Source organism: Purpureocillium lilacinum (assembly GCF_023168085.1).
Source record: "Purpureocillium lilacinum CBS 284.36 DNA, scaffold_6, whole genome shotgun sequence".
NCBI lineage: Eukaryota > Fungi > Ascomycota > Sordariomycetes > Hypocreales > Ophiocordycipitaceae > Purpureocillium > Purpureocillium lilacinum.
The window spans coordinates 543640-562228 of record NW_027072116.1 but is presented as its reverse complement, the minus strand read 5'-3'; the positions used below and the strand labels follow the sequence as shown (position 1 = coordinate 562228).

General features: G+C 55.1%; 6 protein-coding genes across 6 annotated transcripts; 1 reads left to right on the top strand and 5 right to left on the bottom strand.

Annotated features, from left to right (window-relative positions):
* Positions 1-1379: 1379 nt before the first annotated feature.
* PLICBS_008095 (uncharacterized protein) lies at positions 1380-3441 on the bottom strand (the record flags this gene model as incomplete). The annotated part of the gene is made up of 3 exons (XM_065601319.1): positions 1380-1587; positions 1643-1716; positions 2173-3441. The coding sequence occupies 3 exons, from the start codon at positions 3439-3441 to the stop codon at positions 1380-1382; spliced, it is 1551 nt and encodes a 516-aa protein (XP_065457391.1).
* A 347-nt stretch (positions 3442-3788) lies between these two features.
* Positions 3789-5222, bottom strand: PLICBS_008094 (uncharacterized protein; the record flags this gene model as incomplete). Its single annotated transcript, XM_018324421.2, has 1 exon — positions 3789-5222. The coding sequence occupies one exon, from the start codon at positions 5220-5222 to the stop codon at positions 3789-3791; it is 1434 nt and encodes a 477-aa protein (XP_018177600.2).
* A 912-nt stretch (positions 5223-6134) lies between these two features.
* PLICBS_008093 (uncharacterized protein) lies at positions 6135-7491 on the bottom strand (the record flags this gene model as incomplete). Its single annotated transcript, XM_018324422.2, has 2 exons — positions 6135-6221; positions 6283-7491. 2 exons carry the CDS (start codon positions 7489-7491, stop codon positions 6135-6137), a joined length of 1296 nt encoding a protein of 431 aa, XP_018177601.2.
* Positions 7492-8316: 825 nt separating this feature from the next.
* PLICBS_008092 (uncharacterized protein) lies at positions 8317-10356 on the bottom strand (the record flags this gene model as incomplete). Its single annotated transcript, XM_018324424.2, has 1 exon — positions 8317-10356. The coding sequence occupies one exon, from the start codon at positions 10354-10356 to the stop codon at positions 8317-8319; it is 2040 nt and encodes a 679-aa protein (XP_018177603.2).
* A 1732-nt stretch (positions 10357-12088) lies between these two features.
* PLICBS_008091 (uncharacterized protein) lies at positions 12089-14271 on the bottom strand (the record flags this gene model as incomplete). The annotated part of the gene is made up of 2 exons (XM_065601318.1): positions 12089-14136; positions 14220-14271. 2 exons carry the CDS (start codon positions 14269-14271, stop codon positions 12089-12091), a joined length of 2100 nt encoding a protein of 699 aa, XP_065457390.1.
* Positions 14272-16524: 2253 nt separating this feature from the next.
* PLICBS_008090 (uncharacterized protein) lies at positions 16525-17205 on the top strand (the record flags this gene model as incomplete). Its single annotated transcript, XM_018324426.1, has 1 exon — positions 16525-17205. One exon carries the CDS (start codon positions 16525-16527, stop codon positions 17203-17205), a length of 681 nt encoding a protein of 226 aa, XP_018177605.1.
* Positions 17206-18589: the final 1384 nt, after the last annotated feature.

Genomic DNA, 18589 nt, shown 5'->3' with positions numbered 1-18589 from the left:
TTCCAGTCAGCCTCGGTATGTACTTATCTGTCTAGAGAACAGGTCCATGCACCGTATGAGGCCAGAAAACATGCAAGCGAGGCCCCTGCTGGCCCGCAGCCGACGATCAAGAACTCGGTGTCAACTTCGCCATCGGAGCTCACGCCAGTCAGAGCGGGCATGCTTGGTGTTTCCATATCCATCGTAGAAGTTGGAGCGCCAGCCCTCCCGCCGCACCCGTAAAAGCTGGTGTCGTGAACCTGATCGAGTTGCCCGTTCACAGGCACTGTGGTCTGTGTCATCATGGTCGCAAGTTGGATCAGATCTGTCCGGCTCCGCTATAGGAATTGTACCGCCTGTAATCTGCTCAGAGATGCAGATGGAGATATTGCCGGACGTTGAGAAACAACGCAGTGGATGGCAAAGCCGTCCAGAACACACGTGATATTTATTTTCGCAATTAGTGGTCACCTGCGATGTTATCTTCAGCCTGATTTCAAGGTTCAGCCCAAGATCTGACATCACTGATGTGAGCCCACGTTGCCGGGCTGAGCATCATTGCGAGCATGTGCGACGCTGCAGGTGCCCTGTTGGACTGTGGAAATCCCCCGAAAATCGTCCGCCGGCATGTCCACCACCCTTGCGAGGAAGGCCTGGCTTACACTTGACCCGAAAACCGTTTGGCAGTGGTCGGGAGCACTTTGCCGGACCAACCTCGGCCAGCCATCCGTAGCTTCTAGCGGGCATCTGGCAACCAGCAGGGCCGATGAGTATCATCGTCGAATGTAACTTACTAACAAGGTGGCGGTTACAGTGGGTAAAAATTAGCATAATGTCGTGTTCACTGCTGTGTTGGCTGGTGGATCAATAGCCCTGGGTCATCCTAGCCCGCAGCACAGCCTGCAATTGAGCCGGCAGTGCGTCTAGCAGGCAGTCGCCCGCTGTAATTGTAGCAGTGCTGGACGGCAATGTTGCCTGAGATGAGCCGAAACTTCCTCACCAGTCAAGTCATGGCCAAGTGCACTTATACTACACGCTTGACATTTGACCTATAAGAGCGGCCGATAATAATTGTTTACTGCCATGGTCGTTGATTGCCGTTCATGGATAGGCCAGGCTGTAAGGATTGCGCGAGGACTGGAACCATGGGGCATGCCTCAAAGAGCAAGACTTTTGGCGAGAGCATCGAAAGCAGGCTGGCGACCAAGGAAGCGTTCGAGCATTGCCATCTGATCCGGTTGGCTGCCACCAAACTGCAAAATACCCATACGAAACCGCCTCCATGCATCGGGGTTCCACGGATCGGCCGCGAAGACAGTGTGATAAATATCTTGAGCAAGAGCAGTGCAGCTAAGTATGGCTTAGGCGCTTTTCGAGTTCATCAACTGGAAATGAGTGACTCACCTGAGATAGCCATAATATCCCATGTCGTATCCGCTCAAAAGATGGCCAAAGGTGACGTGCCCATGCCCATTCTTGCGGGACTCTGTGAAGTCCATTCCCTCGATATCTTCTCTTATGTCGTACCAGAGCTTTGTAAGGTCGAGGGATGCGATATCGCTGGGGCTTGCTGGGTTGTGTATCTTCATGTCGAATATGGATACCGACCTGTTTCAGATCTGTTAGCTCACCGCGAGGGGCATCCGCAGTATACTGTACGTACAACTGGTGAAGATAGTAGAGGCCATGATTTAGATATCTGGTGTTGATGAGCCGCTTCGACAAGTCACTCGGGATCTTGGCAGGCGGATCAGGGGCTCCAACATGACGAGCACGCCATTCAGTCAAATATCGAGGATCCAGCGTAGTGTAGTGGCAGCTTAGTTTGCTCAGGGTTTCCTCCATCCAGCACCAGTTTTCAAGCAGGATGCTAGGCATTTCGCCAAAGTCCACTGGGAGGCTTGTTCCATGGAAACGCGCAAATTTCGTCTTAGACACAAGGTCATGGATGGCATGCCCCAGCTCTATAGCAAGTCAGCATGTCGGAAGGCCGGTCCAGACCCAAGAAGACCAACCATGGAAGAGTATAACAACCTCACTGTGTTTGAGAAGCGCACAGGTGGATTCAGTAGGTTGAGGGAAACAGCACATCAGTGCGGTAGCCGGAACCTTTCGCGTCCCGTCTTGCTTAAGAAAACCCTGTCGCGATGTGTCAGTCAGAACTTTCAAGGCTCCCGCCTCAGTCAAACTCACGCAGTGAATGTTGGCGTTCTGCGAGCCTTTGTATTTGTCTTCGCGCCAAAGAAGGTCAAAGTAAAGAAACCCGAGGAAGTCGTTACCCTCAGTATCCCATGCTTCCCACATCTCCACAGACTCATGCCATGTGGAGTTGCGATCAAGTTCGTTCTGAGGAATTTTTACGAAGCGCAGCATCAAGATCGGTTCGAATATTGCCAACATGCCAGTGACGGTTGGCCCCAGCGGGAAATACTCCGATGTTGCTTCCTCATCCACGCTCGCTGCCAGGCTTCTGAGACGCTTGTAGTAGGCCAAGTCCCACGGAGGAAGCCGGTCATTCTCGCTGCACTCGAAGGGATCGTGTGTCTTGAGACTTTCCATGCGCAATGTTTGTAGCTCTTCTAGCTCCAGTCTTCCGAGCGGTACGAGTGATTCTCGAAGCTCTGCGAGGAGCTTCTCAACGGAGTCAACCGACTTGATAGCCCGACCTTGAATGCGAAATTCTCCGTGACTCTTGTATCCGAGTAACTTGGCCTGCGCGTCGCGAAGACATGTTATCTCTTGAAGTAGTTTTACATTTTCAGGTACCTTGGCCTCGTCCGCAAGGAAAATCTTTCTGCGGGCGCTCTCTTTGCAGGCGTAGCTCAGAACGATCTTGGCGCCACCGTTGGCAAAGGGCACGAAGTACTTTCCTTCGTTCACGCCTCCATCTCGCTTCCATTTCTGCAGCTCATTCTCTGGGACTCCGTCCAAATCTTGTCGATCCATCCACAAGCCCCCGTTCTCTTCCATCAGATTTCTGTTGTATCTGTACTTCAGGTCCTCGATGTCGGAGAGCTGTCTGATATATGCATGCATGGTTGATTCGTCAAGTGAACCATGTCCACATGTAGTAAAGTCTCGCAGCTTAGCTTCCATCCAATGCCTGGACTCTGGATCAAGCGTCTCATCTCTCTCGGCCGCCGCCTTCAGCAAAACAAAGAGATCTGACCTCGCCATCCACGCCGCGTGGGCGAAGCCGAGCAATCTCTGCGCCTTATCCGCGGCGTCTCTTGTCTCCTTGTCGGCAGCCACATAGCCCAGCAGCTGGATCATACCCGTGTCAGCCTCGGTCTCGTTGGAAACACGGGCCCATGGCTCGAATGTGTTGGCGAAGAAGGCGTTTGACGGAGTCACAGTTCGGATCATCGTCTCGTGCATTTGCTCAAACCGGGCGATGACCGACTCCATCGTGGACATAATTTGGGCAGCCCCGAAGACGAAAGGCAACTGCGGCCGAGACATCGTGTCGCTTTATGTCGGAGTGATACGTGGACAGGATCTGCACTGACTTGTGACGTGATCTTTGCGAGGGAGCCTTTGCGGGTTCAAAGGGCAGCACGAGACGGAAAAGTACTTGTGATGATCCAACAATCAAGTTTTGTCCTGCTTACATGAAAGTTATTCGATAGTGCGGGATGTTTGTAGAAGCCCCGGTGTTTGCATCGCACGGTGGCGCCCTTTGTTCTGTCTCTCCGGGCCGAGTAGCAAACAATGTCCCTCAGCAAGCGGGAGGCAGAGCTGACACAGCGGTCACAATGTAGTCCACGCGGGGGAGGCCTAAAGGTACCATGAGAGTGTCTAGCTTCAACCTACAGAGAACTCTTTGCGCGTTGCGAGTACGGGTTCCAGAACACCTCCTCTGGGTCCCAAGAGGCCTTGATCTTCTTGACCTCTGCCACTCTTTCTTTCGACACCAACTCATCCAAGGTTGCGCCGAACCTCATGGTGTTGGCAAATGTCCCCGGGGGCACAGTGTCTACCTTGCGCACGCGATCGAGGAACTCGTCCACGAAGGCGTCCAGCTTGTCCTTCGACGCGGGCGTAGCGCACCACGGCAGTGCTATGGCCGTCGCGCCTCGATCGCGTCCCTCGAAGTACTTGCCCTTGTGCTCCGGCAGGTTTCCATTCGCAATCATCTTGTCTGGGCTGAACTTGATGAACAAGGCCGCCGTGCGGGCTGCGTCGGGGGTTTCGGTGGTCACCTCCACCCACTTGGCGAAGCTCTGCTTGATGGTCTCGGGCGTCAATTGCTTGAGGCGCGCCGAATTCATAGCCTTGAAGCCACCGAGCGCGTTGTTGGGCTCCATGCCGTTGTTAATTCCAGGAAGCGGCACCATGATCGTGTCTGCCTTGAAGGCCTTGCTCACAACTGCTTCGTCAAAGAGTTTAGCCGCCGCTTTTTCAGCTTCCTCTGCAGGGCCGTAGTACGTCGCTGCGATGAGGATAATTGGCGAGCCCGCTGCTGGGGTGCCGGGCGGACTGCGCACGAACATGATTGTGAGCGTGAGCGGGCCGGCGACTTGATCGAAAGACAAGAATGCGTCCACGGCAGCGTCGAGAGCCGGGGGAGGGAACATCAAGAGGCGTGACCATACTTTGTTGTCTGTGAGGCGCAGTGAGGAGACGGGGTAGACTTTCATCGTGGCAGCAGTGACGACGCCGAGCCCATGGCCCACGCCGCACAAGGCATTGAACAATGCAAGCTCATCGCCCGAGGACGAGGCCGAGACCTCGACGGTCTGTCCGCCCGCCGTAATGACTCGAAACGAGACAACGTTGTCGACCATGAAGCCGTGCAGGCCGTTTTGCGCCGTGTTGCCGCCTCCAAGAATACCGCCGATGATACTCACGGCATTGGAGTTGGGGAGCGTCGTGTAGTAGCCCTCCTCAATGAGAAGCTTGAGCAGCTCCCCGGTAAGAACACCCGCTCCCACGCGGACGGTGCCGTTGGCCTTGTCCAAGTCGATGGCCTTGAACTCCCTCAACTCCACCAACGCAGTCTTGGAGTCAATGGCAACGAAGGCGCCGTGGCGACCACCGGCAGGCACCACGTTCAGGCCATTCTGCTTGGCGACGCGGATGGCGGCGACGATGTGGTCCTCATTCTTTGGAGTAAGGAGAATGGCTGGATGAGATAGGTTCGACTCGGTCCACCGGGGAAGGATGTCGCTGAGGGGCTTGTCGGGGGATGGGATGACGAAGGGACAGGCTAGGCTGTCAGTTCCCGATAGTGTAGAACCCATGATGATGACGTTGGATCTTGTTGTTGTTCAACTCTATTTACCGATTCTTTCGACTTTGCGGAGGGCTGTTTGTCTTTATAGTTGTTCTCAGCAGGCGTCAGCCTCCGGCCTGACCAGTCGGCAATCGAGGGCCGTCAGCTTACGCCTCACTCATCCTGCCACCACTTCTCTCCACACGTCCGCTGCACAATGCGAAAGCTTGTACTGCCTCATTGAGGTTCCGCCCGGACTCTTCTTTCTGTCCGCGGGGTCGCGCGCATGACGCCGTAAAGGTGTACGCGGTGGATATCGCAGGGCAGGGTCGGCACAACGAGAGAGTGCGAGGGGAGGACCCTCGCATATCTCGGACGAAATTCGTCCAGGCGCTGGGCGCGGCGGCGGGGCTGCCATTGGCCGCCAAACGCGTGGCCGTGTAAGTGGACTTTGTGGACGCCGTTTGGGGCTGCGCGCGTCTAAACTCATTCGGAGAACTCGGTCTGCCGAGAGCGAATCAGTGGCTGGACCAAGAGCTGGCTGTTGATTCCACAATGCTGATTCCATCACCGCTGGGTCGCCAGATACATAATGCTGGGACAAGCCTGCAAGTAATTGATACGAATTGCTGCGCCGCGTGCCTACACTGCCTAGGGGGCAGATGTGGTTGTTGATCCGCATCGAAGTCCGCAATGATCTTCAGGTATTCCGCGTCAATTGCCGGACCGCTTTGCGCCGGCGTCAATTTGGCAACGCATTCGACGCGCGTGACAACACCAACCGAATGCTATTGCTATCAGATGCATGCCCATGTTACACAGTTTGCCGCCTCTCTTCTGGCTGCACGTGGTGCTGCCGCATGTCGTGCAACAACCAAGATGACAACCTCATGTTTCTAGGTTCCGCCCAGGATCCTTCCTCCATGGCAATTCGTACATCTTACATCTTCGCCTTGCCTGCCGCCACGGAAAGCTCCTGTCGGATCGCGAGATCCGAAATGATCTCCTCGCTGCCGCCCCCAACGACCTAGGTCAACGTTAGCCTCGCGATGCCTTTCTTCAGCATCGACACGTTCAAAAAAACTCACCAGCATTCGCAGGTCCCGGCTGATCTGCTCGACCGTCGCGCCCGGCCCGGCCCTCTGGTATCCGGCGCCGCCAAAGATCTGCTGTGCCTCTCTTGCCGCGAGCTCGACCATCTGCCCGCCCTGGATCTTAACCAGGGCAATGCGGCTCGCAATATCCGGGCTCTGCCAGCCCAGCGGCGACTGCCCGACGTGGTAGGCAATCTGCTCGAGCCAGGCCCAGTGCGCCTCGACGCGATGCGCCAGCTCGACAAGCTTGCGCCGGATGACTTGGTTGTGCATGAGCGGCCGGCCAAACGTCTCTCGCTGCATCGCGTACTGGAACGACATGGCCAAACACGTGCGGCTCTTGCGGTTGCAGCCCACGGCCAGCAGGAAGCGCTCGCGGTTGAAGTTCTTCATGATGACGGGGAAGCCCCTGTTTTCCTCGCCGATGAGGTTCTCGACCGGGACCTTGACGTTCTCAAGGTCGACAAACGATGCGCCGCCGGCATTTTGCCCGCTGTTGCGAATCTTCTCGTGATGCACACCAGGGCTGTCCATGGGGATGACGAGCACGGAGATGCCCTTCATGCCATCACCTCCTGTGCGCACTGCCGTCGTCATGTGCGAGGCCCAGGGCGTGCCGGTAATCCACTTCTTGGCTCCGTTGACGATGTAGAACTTGCCGTCGGGCGTCTTCTCCGCCGTCGTCTTAAGCCGCGCGACATCTGATCCGCCGCCGGGCTCCGTGATGCCCAGGCTGAAGCTCGTCGTGCGGTCGAACAGCCCCGGCAGCCACTTCGCCTTCTGCGCCTCTGTGCCGTAATGGATGATGGGCGGGGCGCCAATCGACGAGGCGCCCGCCAAGGCGATGCCCACGCCGCCTTCTACGCGCGCCATCTCATCCGAGACGATGAGCATGTGGAAGGCATCAAGCTGGTCGTGCGGTACGCCCGCCAGCACAGGGATGTCTGATGGGCGGTACTTGACGGGCACATCCTCGAAGGGGATGCCAGACCGGCAGAACTGGAGCGCCACATCGCGAGGCACGTCGCCGGCCTCCTCCCAATCCAGCGCCTCGGGCAGGATCTTCTCGTCGACGTACTTGCGCACGCGGTCGCGCAGCCGCCGGTGCGACTCGTTATAATACGGCGACGAGAGGCTGCGATACCATGCCGGCTCGCTCCACGGCACGCGGTCGTCTAGATTGAGCTTCGGGTCTGCAGGCATTTTGCAGAAAGGAGAGGTGAGGTCGTTGAGATGTGAGCGACTCTCAGTGTTGCTGCGGCTGAGACAGAGCTTCTCATAAGGGCATCGTGATGCTCAACGTGCCGGCTACTAGCTCCGGTAGAGTCCAGCCTCGGCTCGGAGTCGGCCAATCTCAAAGCGTCCGCCCGCTGAGGGGTTGACACTGACAGCCACGGGCGGAGCGTAGGGCTGAGACGGCTCCCGGAAGTTTGACGGATATTAAAAAGATGGCATTAGAACGTGTCCGCAATTTTCATGTCATGTTGGAGCTCCGGGCTCTCCGAGGAGGACAGTCGAGGGATTGACCAAGAGCTGGCAATTGACCAACGGATACAACTGCGGAGTGCGGACCGAGGGCAGCACGGTGTCAATTGCCAAGTTCGTTCGCTGCATCTTCCTCTTTTGAAGATACGCAGCAGTCGGGGCCTCGCAGGGTCCTTGGCGTGAGGAGGTCGTAACTCATGTCCTGGACATTCGAGCAAACTGCTCATGATGACTCCAATCAGTGGTCCATTTGCGGAAAGCCACGATCCAACGGGCACGATCCTTCCGTCGCCCGCCTGGCACAGCCCGTTCGGCAAGCTCGATCCTCGGAAATGTGGAGTCCCCGATGACTCGGTGGCACTTACGGACTTGGCTCTGGTAGGGTCGCGCGAGCTAAAGTCAGCTATACGTGGATGAAAATGGCCCTGCTCGGCACGCCCTGTTAGCATGAACAGAATCGGACTTTTAACGAGGCGATTTCTTAAGCGGGCATAATTTCAAAGAAGACAAGCCGCCCGCCACAACCACCACCTTGCTCAATTATCACCGAGGTCCGTAGACAAAAGATAACCCATCTATCTCCCTGCCCTCCCAGGCAGCGGTCCCCACGATCTGCCACCTCATGGGTGCTTTGAAGGTATGGCAGTCTCTGGTTTTATGGCCGGCCTCCAGGGAGCGGCCCTCGCTAGTCGTGGCCTTGATATAGTATATACCAGTGCCCCAGCCGTTTGGGCGATCTCCCTGACACAGTTCCGCCTCGGTCCAGTACTCGTCGGAGCCCAATGTCATGTCCACCCCGTGGCCACCCCCATCCGATCCGTGATAGATGTGGGCCGGCTTTGTTTCGCCGCCGTCCGAGATGTCCAGTCTGATATAGTCCAGTCGATCACCGGACCGGAACCACATCTTCTCAATCTTCACCGGCCCGCTCAGAGCTACCAGGCTTGGCACGAAGCTGACGGCAGCACGAGGGTTGGTGCCCCCGTAGAAGTCGGACTGCTTCAGGACACCATCCGGGGCCCACGTGGCGTTGACCTTTATCGAGTAGAAGTCGCTCGTGGTGATGCCATCGAATTCGAACGTCGCCACTGTATTCGCGTCGATATTCTGAACAAACACCGTGTCACCGAAAACCGGATCCTCGTGGAACTCAGAGTACGCATAACGATCTCCACCGCGGCCCATCTTGGTGCTCCAGCGCCTCAGGGGGGGCCCATGGGCCGAGGACGTTGCGAAGCGCTGCAGGTCAAACTTGAAATCCTGGCGGGAGCCCCAGTTGGCGACAACAACCACCAGCCTCTTCGCCGCCGAGTCGTACGCCGCCACGACGTTCTCGGCACCGCCGTCGAGAATGCGCATCCCAGGCCGGATGTGGCGCGTGAACTGCAAGAGCACGAAATACTTCTGCGTTGCCTCCCCGAGCCTACCGTTGTCGTTTTCAGCGTCGATGAGGCCCCAACCTCCCTTGTCAAGCACTTGCCAGTACACCCATGCCGTCGGGCGCAGCCAGCGGAAGTCGAGCAGCAACGTCTTGGCCAGTTCGTGACCCGTGTCATCCCCGTCGCCGTACTCGCTCATCCACAGTTTCTGGCCGTGGCCCAGGGCCAAGTCGCGCAGGACGTCGCGCTGCCCATCCCAATAGCTATGCACATTCACCCGTTGAACTTCCCCAAGCACCGCCGCGTCGTCGAGGACATGCCACGTGTCGATGGCTTGTCGATACGAGTTCTCGTCTGCCGCCGCTATCAAGGCCCCAGTTAGGCCACGGCTATTGAGCTCCCTTCGCAGGGCCTTGATCAACACCGGCATTGTGTCCCAGTTGATGTGACACCCTTCCTGGGTGCCCCAATTGCCATATCCGGCCTTCGCGGCCACCCAGGCTTCAAAGTCGTTCAGATAGCCGATCCACGTGTGCGATGAAGGCTCGTTGAACAGCGACACGGACTCAAACGCCACACCCCAGTTGTCTCGGGCGTACTTCGCGATTGTGGCCAAATACACGGCGTGCTCCTGCCGGTAGCTAGGCTGCAGATTCTCGTCGTTGCAGTGTTGAATCGGCACGTTGAGGCAGTTGGAACCCGAGGGATTATCATTCTGACACATCCACCACATGGGCGAGTTGCTGAATAGTTCGAAACGGTCGGCCCCGCGGGCTCGTGCTTTCTGCAGCATGGCCCGCTGGTTCGCGTCAACGCTCCAATCCCAACTTGCTGTGCTCGAATCCGAATCGTTGCCGTCCAGCCAAAACCCTTCCATCTGCCGAGAGTGCACTATGTTAGGCGATTCTACCATGCTGCGGCCGCTGATCTTGTTCCGGCTGCATGCGCCGGCATTGTAGCGCGCAATGGTCATCCCCATGCCCGGCAGTGTCTCGCTGCTGAACTGAGTGTAGTTGAGCGTGAAGAAGACATCGGCCAGGTCATCCCGGTCGCCAAACCGCTTTGCCCACCAAGCCAGCGATGTACCCCAGCCATCCCAGGTTCCCCAGTTCGACAGCATGTGAATATAGACCATCGTGTCCGCTACAACGGTAGGGCTGGTGGCAAGTGCCACGGCAAATACGAGGATAATACGGAGCTGCATTGTGTGAAGCACTGCGTGAGACTAGAGTGAGGAGCACTTTGGAGATGTTCGTTTCCAGGAATGTTGTCCCGTATTTGTATCTGGCCATCTCGCTGGGAAGGCACATAACTACCCATTTGCCATAAGACGCCGTGTTTTGCAATTAGCCTGCATACACATAGGGACAGTCTCGGGGAAGCGCGGGCCGAGAGGCCATGGGGTTGATGATTCAATCGCTCGGTTATGCCGTGCACTCAAGCCACCAAAAAATCATGCATACGACTTGACCTACTAGCACCAACCGGTCATACACATGGTTTGGGCAGCGGTAGAGTTGTAGGGAATGATCGCCAGTCCTCGCACCGAGGCCACCATGAGTGCGAAGTTGGTCTAGTATCAGTGTCAATTGCCTCTGGGCCAGCAAGCAGAAGATACGACGAGGTGGATGCCTCTGTTTCTCGGCAATTGGAGATTCATGTCGTGAGAAGAGCGGCCCATAAGCCAAAGCAAATCACTTACACAGCCAATTGCGAGGTTTCATGTCGTCATATTCTGGTGCTTTCAGGGGACAGAACGATGCTGGGCGCAGAGACAGTCGTGGTCTGCTAGCTGTCTCTTTCCGCTGCGGCCTTCGATCCGATGTAACACAGCCCATGGGCTCCTTCGTATGGGCAGCTTGCCTTCTTTAAGCGAAGTAACTCTCAGTCTCCGCGTTGGGAGAAGCACTGAGCAGGAGCGACGTCAGAAGTGCATGCGAAGTGCCGAATTGGTAGCACACACCCGGGTACCTCGTGCTGTGGCAGGAAATACGCCTGGTGCGGGGCAAGCCCCAATTTGCCTCCATGTCCTCTCTGTGGGTTTCGATCTTACATGAAACAGTCTATAGGCTCCTTCGTATGGACATGCTGCCCTCCCTCACATGTAGGATTGGCGTGCTTCTATCTCCTTTCAGTGATGGTGAGTACGAAGCCTTGGCACACCAATTCGATAGTGACACGCCTATGGCCACCGGGGTTTGAAGATGAAATTAGGTAATATTTAACATCAAGTCGGCACGACTTCATCTCAGCATCATCAGCTGAGTTCCCGCCACAGAACAATTCAGATTGACGGATTGCTGTGGATGAACAACCTACTAAGACGGAGTGGACAGATCTTTGTGCGGTTCATGTCAATATCTCCGGCACTTATTGGTCAGCCCCACTCGGTCATGCAATCTTGGTTGGGCAAGCTGTAAGCGATGTAACCACCTACCACATGGCAGCGCCGCGGAGAATGGGCCAGCAGGATCCAGCGAAGTACGGGAATAGGAGGTCTGGGTTTGGGGACAACCCCGGTCGATCCGATACCTGTGAAATTCGTCCGAGTCGTGCACCGGCACAGACACACCACGGCGAATCGGCTACAGTCAGAAGGAAGCCACTGTGTATTTTCGGTATCACCGTTCGCACTGTTGAACCCATAATACTGAATGGCACAGGCCCGAAGCAACTGGAGGGATCCCAACCAACCAACGTACACTAGTGACGCCTCACCTGTCCAGGGAGCAGCTATCCGGGCAGCTGCAGCCACGGTAGGTAGGCCGGACGTGATACGAGATTCCATACTGCACATCTGGGCTGCACATCTCGTGTCGGGTTGAGGGGAGAAAAGGAATAGATTCCTAGAAAAACTACCCTGGTGACCGATGACCAAGTACGTACGAGGACCACGCTACCTAACCAACATCATTGCCTGGCTGTTATGAAGGATTTTAAGCCTCGTTGGTCAAGCTAAGCCCATTCATTTCCCCAGTCCACCCCTTGACTTCTTTAATGGGAGCTTCAATTGCCATCGGTACCCAGCGGTTGTCACGCTGCATCCACGAGAGAAATTCTTGTTCCTCTCCAGACGAGTTTGCCAACCTCGAAGTCAGCGAAGCAAATGTTCGCTGCCCACGGCCAATAATCTTCAGAGTTATCCATTCTTTCAAAGGGATCGTGGTATTTAGTCGCAAGTAGTTTCCAGCCGCGAATAGAGTGATGTTGGGCGTTAACATAAGGGTCGAATCCGAACCTTCAATGAGTGTAGTATTGGTGGGATTGGCAAGCTCGTCAACTTTAAGGGACAATGATAGAGTGTAATTCCTCCCTTTGGATCCCCAGGGAGTTGTGAGAGTGCAATTAGGGGTGACGATCATAGACGAGTTTGTTGATTTGCAGGTTGTCTTGGCGTTGAAGCCATTAGAAGAGACATCTTGAACGATATTGCCTCTCCTCTTGTTGAAGGCGTATCTGAAGATTGTAGTGCCATTTGAAGGAATAAATCGCTCCAGATTCTGTCCCGGAATGTGTTGATGGAGTTTCGGGAAAACGTCCACAAATTGACCTTTCGTTAGACTGCCTCCCCACTGCTTGTCAGCCAAGGCCGGTATGCCATCACGCCAAGCATAGTAGGCCTCCGAGTACACGCTAGCACTCGGACCGCGGTCATTCCACAACGGCGCAATAGCACCTTGAACAAGAGGTTCGTCGCGCGGGGGGTTGTTTGTTGCGTTCTTCAAGCTGAAGATATACGGATACCATGGCCCATGAGTGCTCGGATCCCCTTGGAAAGTTATAGAAGTGTTAACGGTGCGGCTATAGTAGCGAGTCTTGAGCACAATATAGAACATCTCATCCGAGTTAACGACCGAGTAGTTGTTCTTTATGTAATCGTTCAGCGGGTTATCAAAGCTGTAAGCCCAGTGCTGGATCGAGACGTTCGGAGAGATTTCGTTGTTCGACGGCTTGCCTTTTTGCGGAGGAAATGTGCCCCATATTCGAATGGACTTGCCCGACTCCTCCCTGATGAATCTATCCATGATGTTGACGAATTTCTTATAGTCGTCCTTCGGTCCTCGATACTCGTCCGCGCCGATAGACACAACTTTAGAGTGAAACCACGGCAGAAACTCCTTCCAGATTGTCTGTACTGTAGGAACCGTATCGGGGTGTGAGATATTCAGCTGACTCACGTCGCCTTGGTATGCGATCTGGGGGCGCCACTGAACTATGGGCATTGCATGTGCGGGCGATTCCAGTTCGGGCAAGATGGCCACTCCACGTGCGGCACACTTGTCCTGAATTTCGTCAAAATCTCTGCGTGTATATGACTCGTTGGGGTGGTTGTTAAGTCCCTTGACCGCATCACCGTTTGACCAGAGGCGGAGTCTTGCATAGATGCCCTGGAGGTTGTCCGTTTTCTTAACTCCGCCGACATCATCCATGAGATGTAGGTGGAAGGTGTTTTGTTTGAAGTAAGACATGTATGAACACATCTCGATCAGAAACTCTTTCGGATAGAAGTGTCGCCCACAGTCGAGCATCATGCCTCGCGTTGACCAGCCCGGGGCATCGATACCAGTGCCCATCGGCAGTGCACCCTCATGGATAGCGGCTTGTTGAAGAACGGTCCGGGTTCCCCACCAGGCTCCTAAAGGGCTTGCCCCCGTGATGGTAATGCCCAACTCATCAACTCTGAGGGTGTAGCCTTCCGATGTTGGCCGCCCCGCAGCGTCAAGATAGGTATCTGCGTCGCCAAGGGTGAGGAAGATGCCATTGGGTTTGCTCTTGGCATCCTCCAGCACAACCGTATGGATTCCGAGGATATTTTCGAGATCCTCTGCAAACGTGGTGGCAAATTCACGTAGTGTTGGTGGAATCAGACTTAGGCCAGAACCATCTCGGTGTTGCGCAAACCGCTTGTCAACGACAATATGCTTTAGGTGATGAAGAGCGACGGTGCTATTTCCAGACTGGTTGTATGGAGTCGTGGGTATTCCTATGAGCTGGGTTCTTGCACATGCTTATAATTGAGTCAGCTATTTTATTGCTGGGTATGTCAAGTCAGAACTGGTTTCATACCGAAGAAAACGCACGATGCTGTCATCCAGGCCGCAGCAAGTGAAGCCCTCATTGTGTGCAATTCAGCGCGGCGATTGGCGTCTGTAGCCAGGAATAAACTTCAGCAGCAGAGAATTTGATGTGTGACTGGAAGGGCGTTCTTGTGACTGGAAGGGCGTTCTCGGTGGTCTCCCGACTGCTTAAATGAGGGCATATTCATACTTTTGAACGCGTCGTGGAAGAATCCCACCTACACGTACCAGGCCGCCACACGAGCTGTCACGTCCCATCACGACAGGGTAGCCCTTGCAACAAAGCCCCCTCCAATTCATCGTTACATCTCAAGGTAGCAGACTGTAGATCATGTACATTGACCTTTCACTATTCAGCTAGAGCACTCGTTAGGAGGATTTGTAGCGGGCCTCCTGCACGGCCATGTACCTGTCGAGAAGACTTAATGCAATCGCAACAAACGATGTATAATCGAATCATCATCTCGCAACCTTCCTGCTGCCGCTTGGCCAGCATGTCCTATACCGCCATGGGCCAGGACTGACTATACGTGTTGCGGCCGGGGCGGGAAGGCCGGGGACACGTACCGGCCCATTTGTTGCTTTGACAAAGTGTAGTATATCGGGAAAGGGGGTACAGTACTGGAGTCTGCAATCCGTCGCGGATGGATCTCGCAAATGACTCATATACGACAAATGAACCATCCGGCCGTCACATTTCCCTGACACTACGTGCGCCACCAGACTTGGAGGGCATGGCAGACCGTAGCTCGTTGTTGCATGCTCGAGAGTTTCACGGCGCACCCTCCCTTCGGTCGGCTCCGCCAACCACAATCGCACGAGTTAGGTCAGTTCAATTCGTCTGCAACGTTCAATCATATCCTACGAAGTGCCTCGTAGTGGGAGACATGGACCTCATGAACAGGAAGGAGTCCCCTGCGAGCACAGCGCCACCGCCATATACGCATGGTTGAGAGTACGCAACAATTATTGATTCCATGGCTTTTTGTACGGGTCCGGAGACAGTGGTTTAATTAATTATTAGGTGTCATCCCGCGATTCTTTTGGAACGGAGGAGACTGGAGGTATTTCTTCGAGCAGCCCCCCATTCTGGAGAGGATCGATGAAGCCAGACTGCGAAATCAGCAGAACTATAGGGCGTTCCCAATCCTCCGTGCGTATTTTCGATGATTGAACTTCTGAGGCGCTCCACCGAGTCGCAAGCGCCGAACCTGGTGTGTCTTGTGCAACCTTGCTGTCCCCGTTGCATGACAGAACCCTGAAAAAAAGAAGGGGGTGGGGGGCGCTTGGAAGAGGTGTGTGATTTGTTCCCCGCGGTTAGCACTCACGACACCCGGGATCAGGGATAACCGTGTCCTAAAAAGTCCCTCCAAAGCAGCCAGGTAGGGTTGTCTGGGGGGATCCCCCTGCTTATCCTGGCTCCAAGAACATGACCTGCCGGGGCCATGGCTCAGGGAGAGTAAGACCAGATGCCAACCCGAAGTGCTTTACGAACCACCACTTCAACCTCTCCAGCCGCGATGACTTGAACAGCCGTTGCTGCTGTAGCCTCCTGTCCTTGTCATCGCTGCAGACGCTGCCATTGCACACGCAATGCAGTCTAGCACATCACCCGTTGTTCGCGGCGTGGGAAAATGCGCCGCTGCCTATCCCCGACCGGAACTGTTGCTTTGCGGCGACAAGGAATCGGACAACTGATATTCCAAGCCACGTGTTGCATCCACTAGCATGGCTTCAATATCGAGATATCGGGACGGCACGCGAAGGACATGGAGAGGGGGTGTACCTTTAAATATATCTCCCCCTCTTTTAGATGCGATTGCTATCGACGATATACTAGTAAATTGTAGCTTGAATGCGGATATTAACGTTAGTTACTAGATAAATCGTCTCGGTCGCGCGACAGTCGGGCGGCTCGCCCAGGGCATCCACATATTGCTCAGTTAGCTTGCGCGACCCCGCCGGAGCCAAATCCGCACCACCGAGTCACCCGGGAGCAGACACCGAACTTCGAAGGGCGGGGTCGCGACCGGACCCTGGTTCCGATCCCTTCAGAGTCAGTGACTCTACCCCGTGACAAGACTAATAATCCTATTTGGCATGTTGTGCACACAGCTGGGCGAAAGCCAAGGTTAAGTTGGCTTCATTGACAACCCATCAAACGGAAAAGTCGACCCATCACTGCGCATTCGGCGTTGTGCTTCATCGACCACGTCCTGTACCATCGAAGTCACTTCGCCTCTTGCTGCGCGCCTGCATCCAGATTCTTGTCGCTGTTGCTTCAAGTGGTCAGGATGCCAGAGTCTTCTGCCGCCCGCGACCCTGACTGGCGGCCCAAGGCCATCGTGTTCGACCTCCTCACAGGTCTGCTGGACTCGTGGAGCCTGTGGGACGCCTCCACCCCGTCAGGAACCGCAGCAGAAGGACGGCCTTGGCGCGCACGCTACCTCAAGCTCACCTTCGAGGCGGGCAGCTACTCTCCATACGAGGACTTTGTCAGACAAGCAGCAAGAGATGTTGGCTTGCCCGATTCAGCTCCTGAAGCCCTGCTCCGGGACTGGGCCAATCTGCAGCCGTGGCCTGAGGCTGGCGAGACCCTGAGGCAGCTGAAAGAGAATGGCTACGAACTTGGCGTGGTCACCAATTGCTCGAAGCAAATGGGCAACTTGGCAGCCTCCAACGTCGCCAAGCAGGTTGATCCAGTGGCAGGGCAGGCCTTCAAAGCCGTCGTGACAGCTGAGGAGAGCGGTTTCTACAAGCCCGTCGGGAAAGCGTACGAGGCTATCCTAGAGGCGCTGGGTGTGAAGGCCACGGAGGCGCTGTTTGTTGCTGGCAGTGCTGGAGACGTTGAAGGTGCCACAGCTGTCGGCATGAAGGTTGTGTGGCATAACAAAGCTGGGCTGGAAAGGAAGGGAAGCGCGATCGCCCTGAGAGAGTCCGATACGCTCAATGATGCCTTACGAAACTTCATATAAGCGGCAGCTCTTTCTAATGTATTACTCGCTCAGTGATCATAGCTGAGCGCTGTTTCGTGCACTGCTTCACCTAGTTAAACGTCTCACTCGGCCATCGAAATCTCCGGCAGTGCACGAACAAATCTGGCTGCTTAACGGCATGAAGTCAACCGATAACTATTGGGAAGCGCGCCGTCTCTACTGAGGCATGGACGATGCCGGTTTGCCACTTGACGTTTACCGACACTGGCACTTTTACACACTGAGAAGCAACTCGGATGCCCCTATCTCCAGTCTACAATTCCTGTTGAAATGTCATGGGTTCCTTGGGACGCGGCTGAGAGACATAATGTGGGTTTGATGAAATAGCTGAAAATGCGTTCCGTCCGATGATCAACTCTTGGCCCATGATATCCCTGCTACCTCCTTCCTTCAAGCCGCACAAGAGGAATCCCTTCGCTTTCTCCGCCTTTCAGATCATGGTTCCCGACACAAGTTGCCCGATAGCAGGGGTATAAGGTACCTGATTGCAAGGGGCGCGGTCCACCCAACTCTAGTGTGCCAATCCTCCCATGGGCCGTTCCATCTGCATTATGTTGGACACAACCGCTGCCAACCTCAGCTGCCCTTCTTCTTTCTCCAATCCAACCGGGGAGAGCATCAAGGGCTGGAACGTCATCCGGCTTCCGCGCAACATCCAGCGGAAAGTCGTGCGGCCTTGAGGCACCAATCCGCATCAGAGCGAAGGCATCCATCTGTTGTGTCCATCGACGTGTCCTGGCGCTATATGTTGCCATAGTCACGAGATAGATCAAGTAGAATCCAAGGAGGACTGACATGAGAACCATATATGATTGTCGCATCACTGGGGTAATAACGTCGATGCCGTAGTCGAATCGTAGATTCCAGTCGCTTGCAGATGGGCTGTATGTCATGATAACATCATTGGCCAGGAACGCTGCCATGTTGAAAGCATTCTCAATGTTTTTTTGAGCAGCGGTAAGGCCATCGATAGGGTCAGGAAAGAGGGCTGTGACAAACTGTGCCTGAGCAGTCTGCAAGGCGGCGTCATTCGCCTTGTAACAAAGGTCGATCTTGTCAAGAGGGCTAGAACCAGAATCAAGAGACTGAAGTAAACCTGCCATCGGCAAGCGGAGACCGCATTGTTGCTCTCTACCGTCTGGGTCATATTGTCGCTGCACATCCGACGCGTTTAGGAAGGATCCTGGCCCAAAGAGTGCCAGTGCAATCGTCAGAAGTGGGCCTCGATTCTCTATCGTGCTGGTGTCGTTCATACGGGTCGTGTTCGGCGGTATTTGATGCGTGGAATTCCATGAATTGGAATGTTGAAACAGGCAGTCCCAAGCATAGGAGCAAATTTTGACAGGGTCAGCGTTCAGCAATG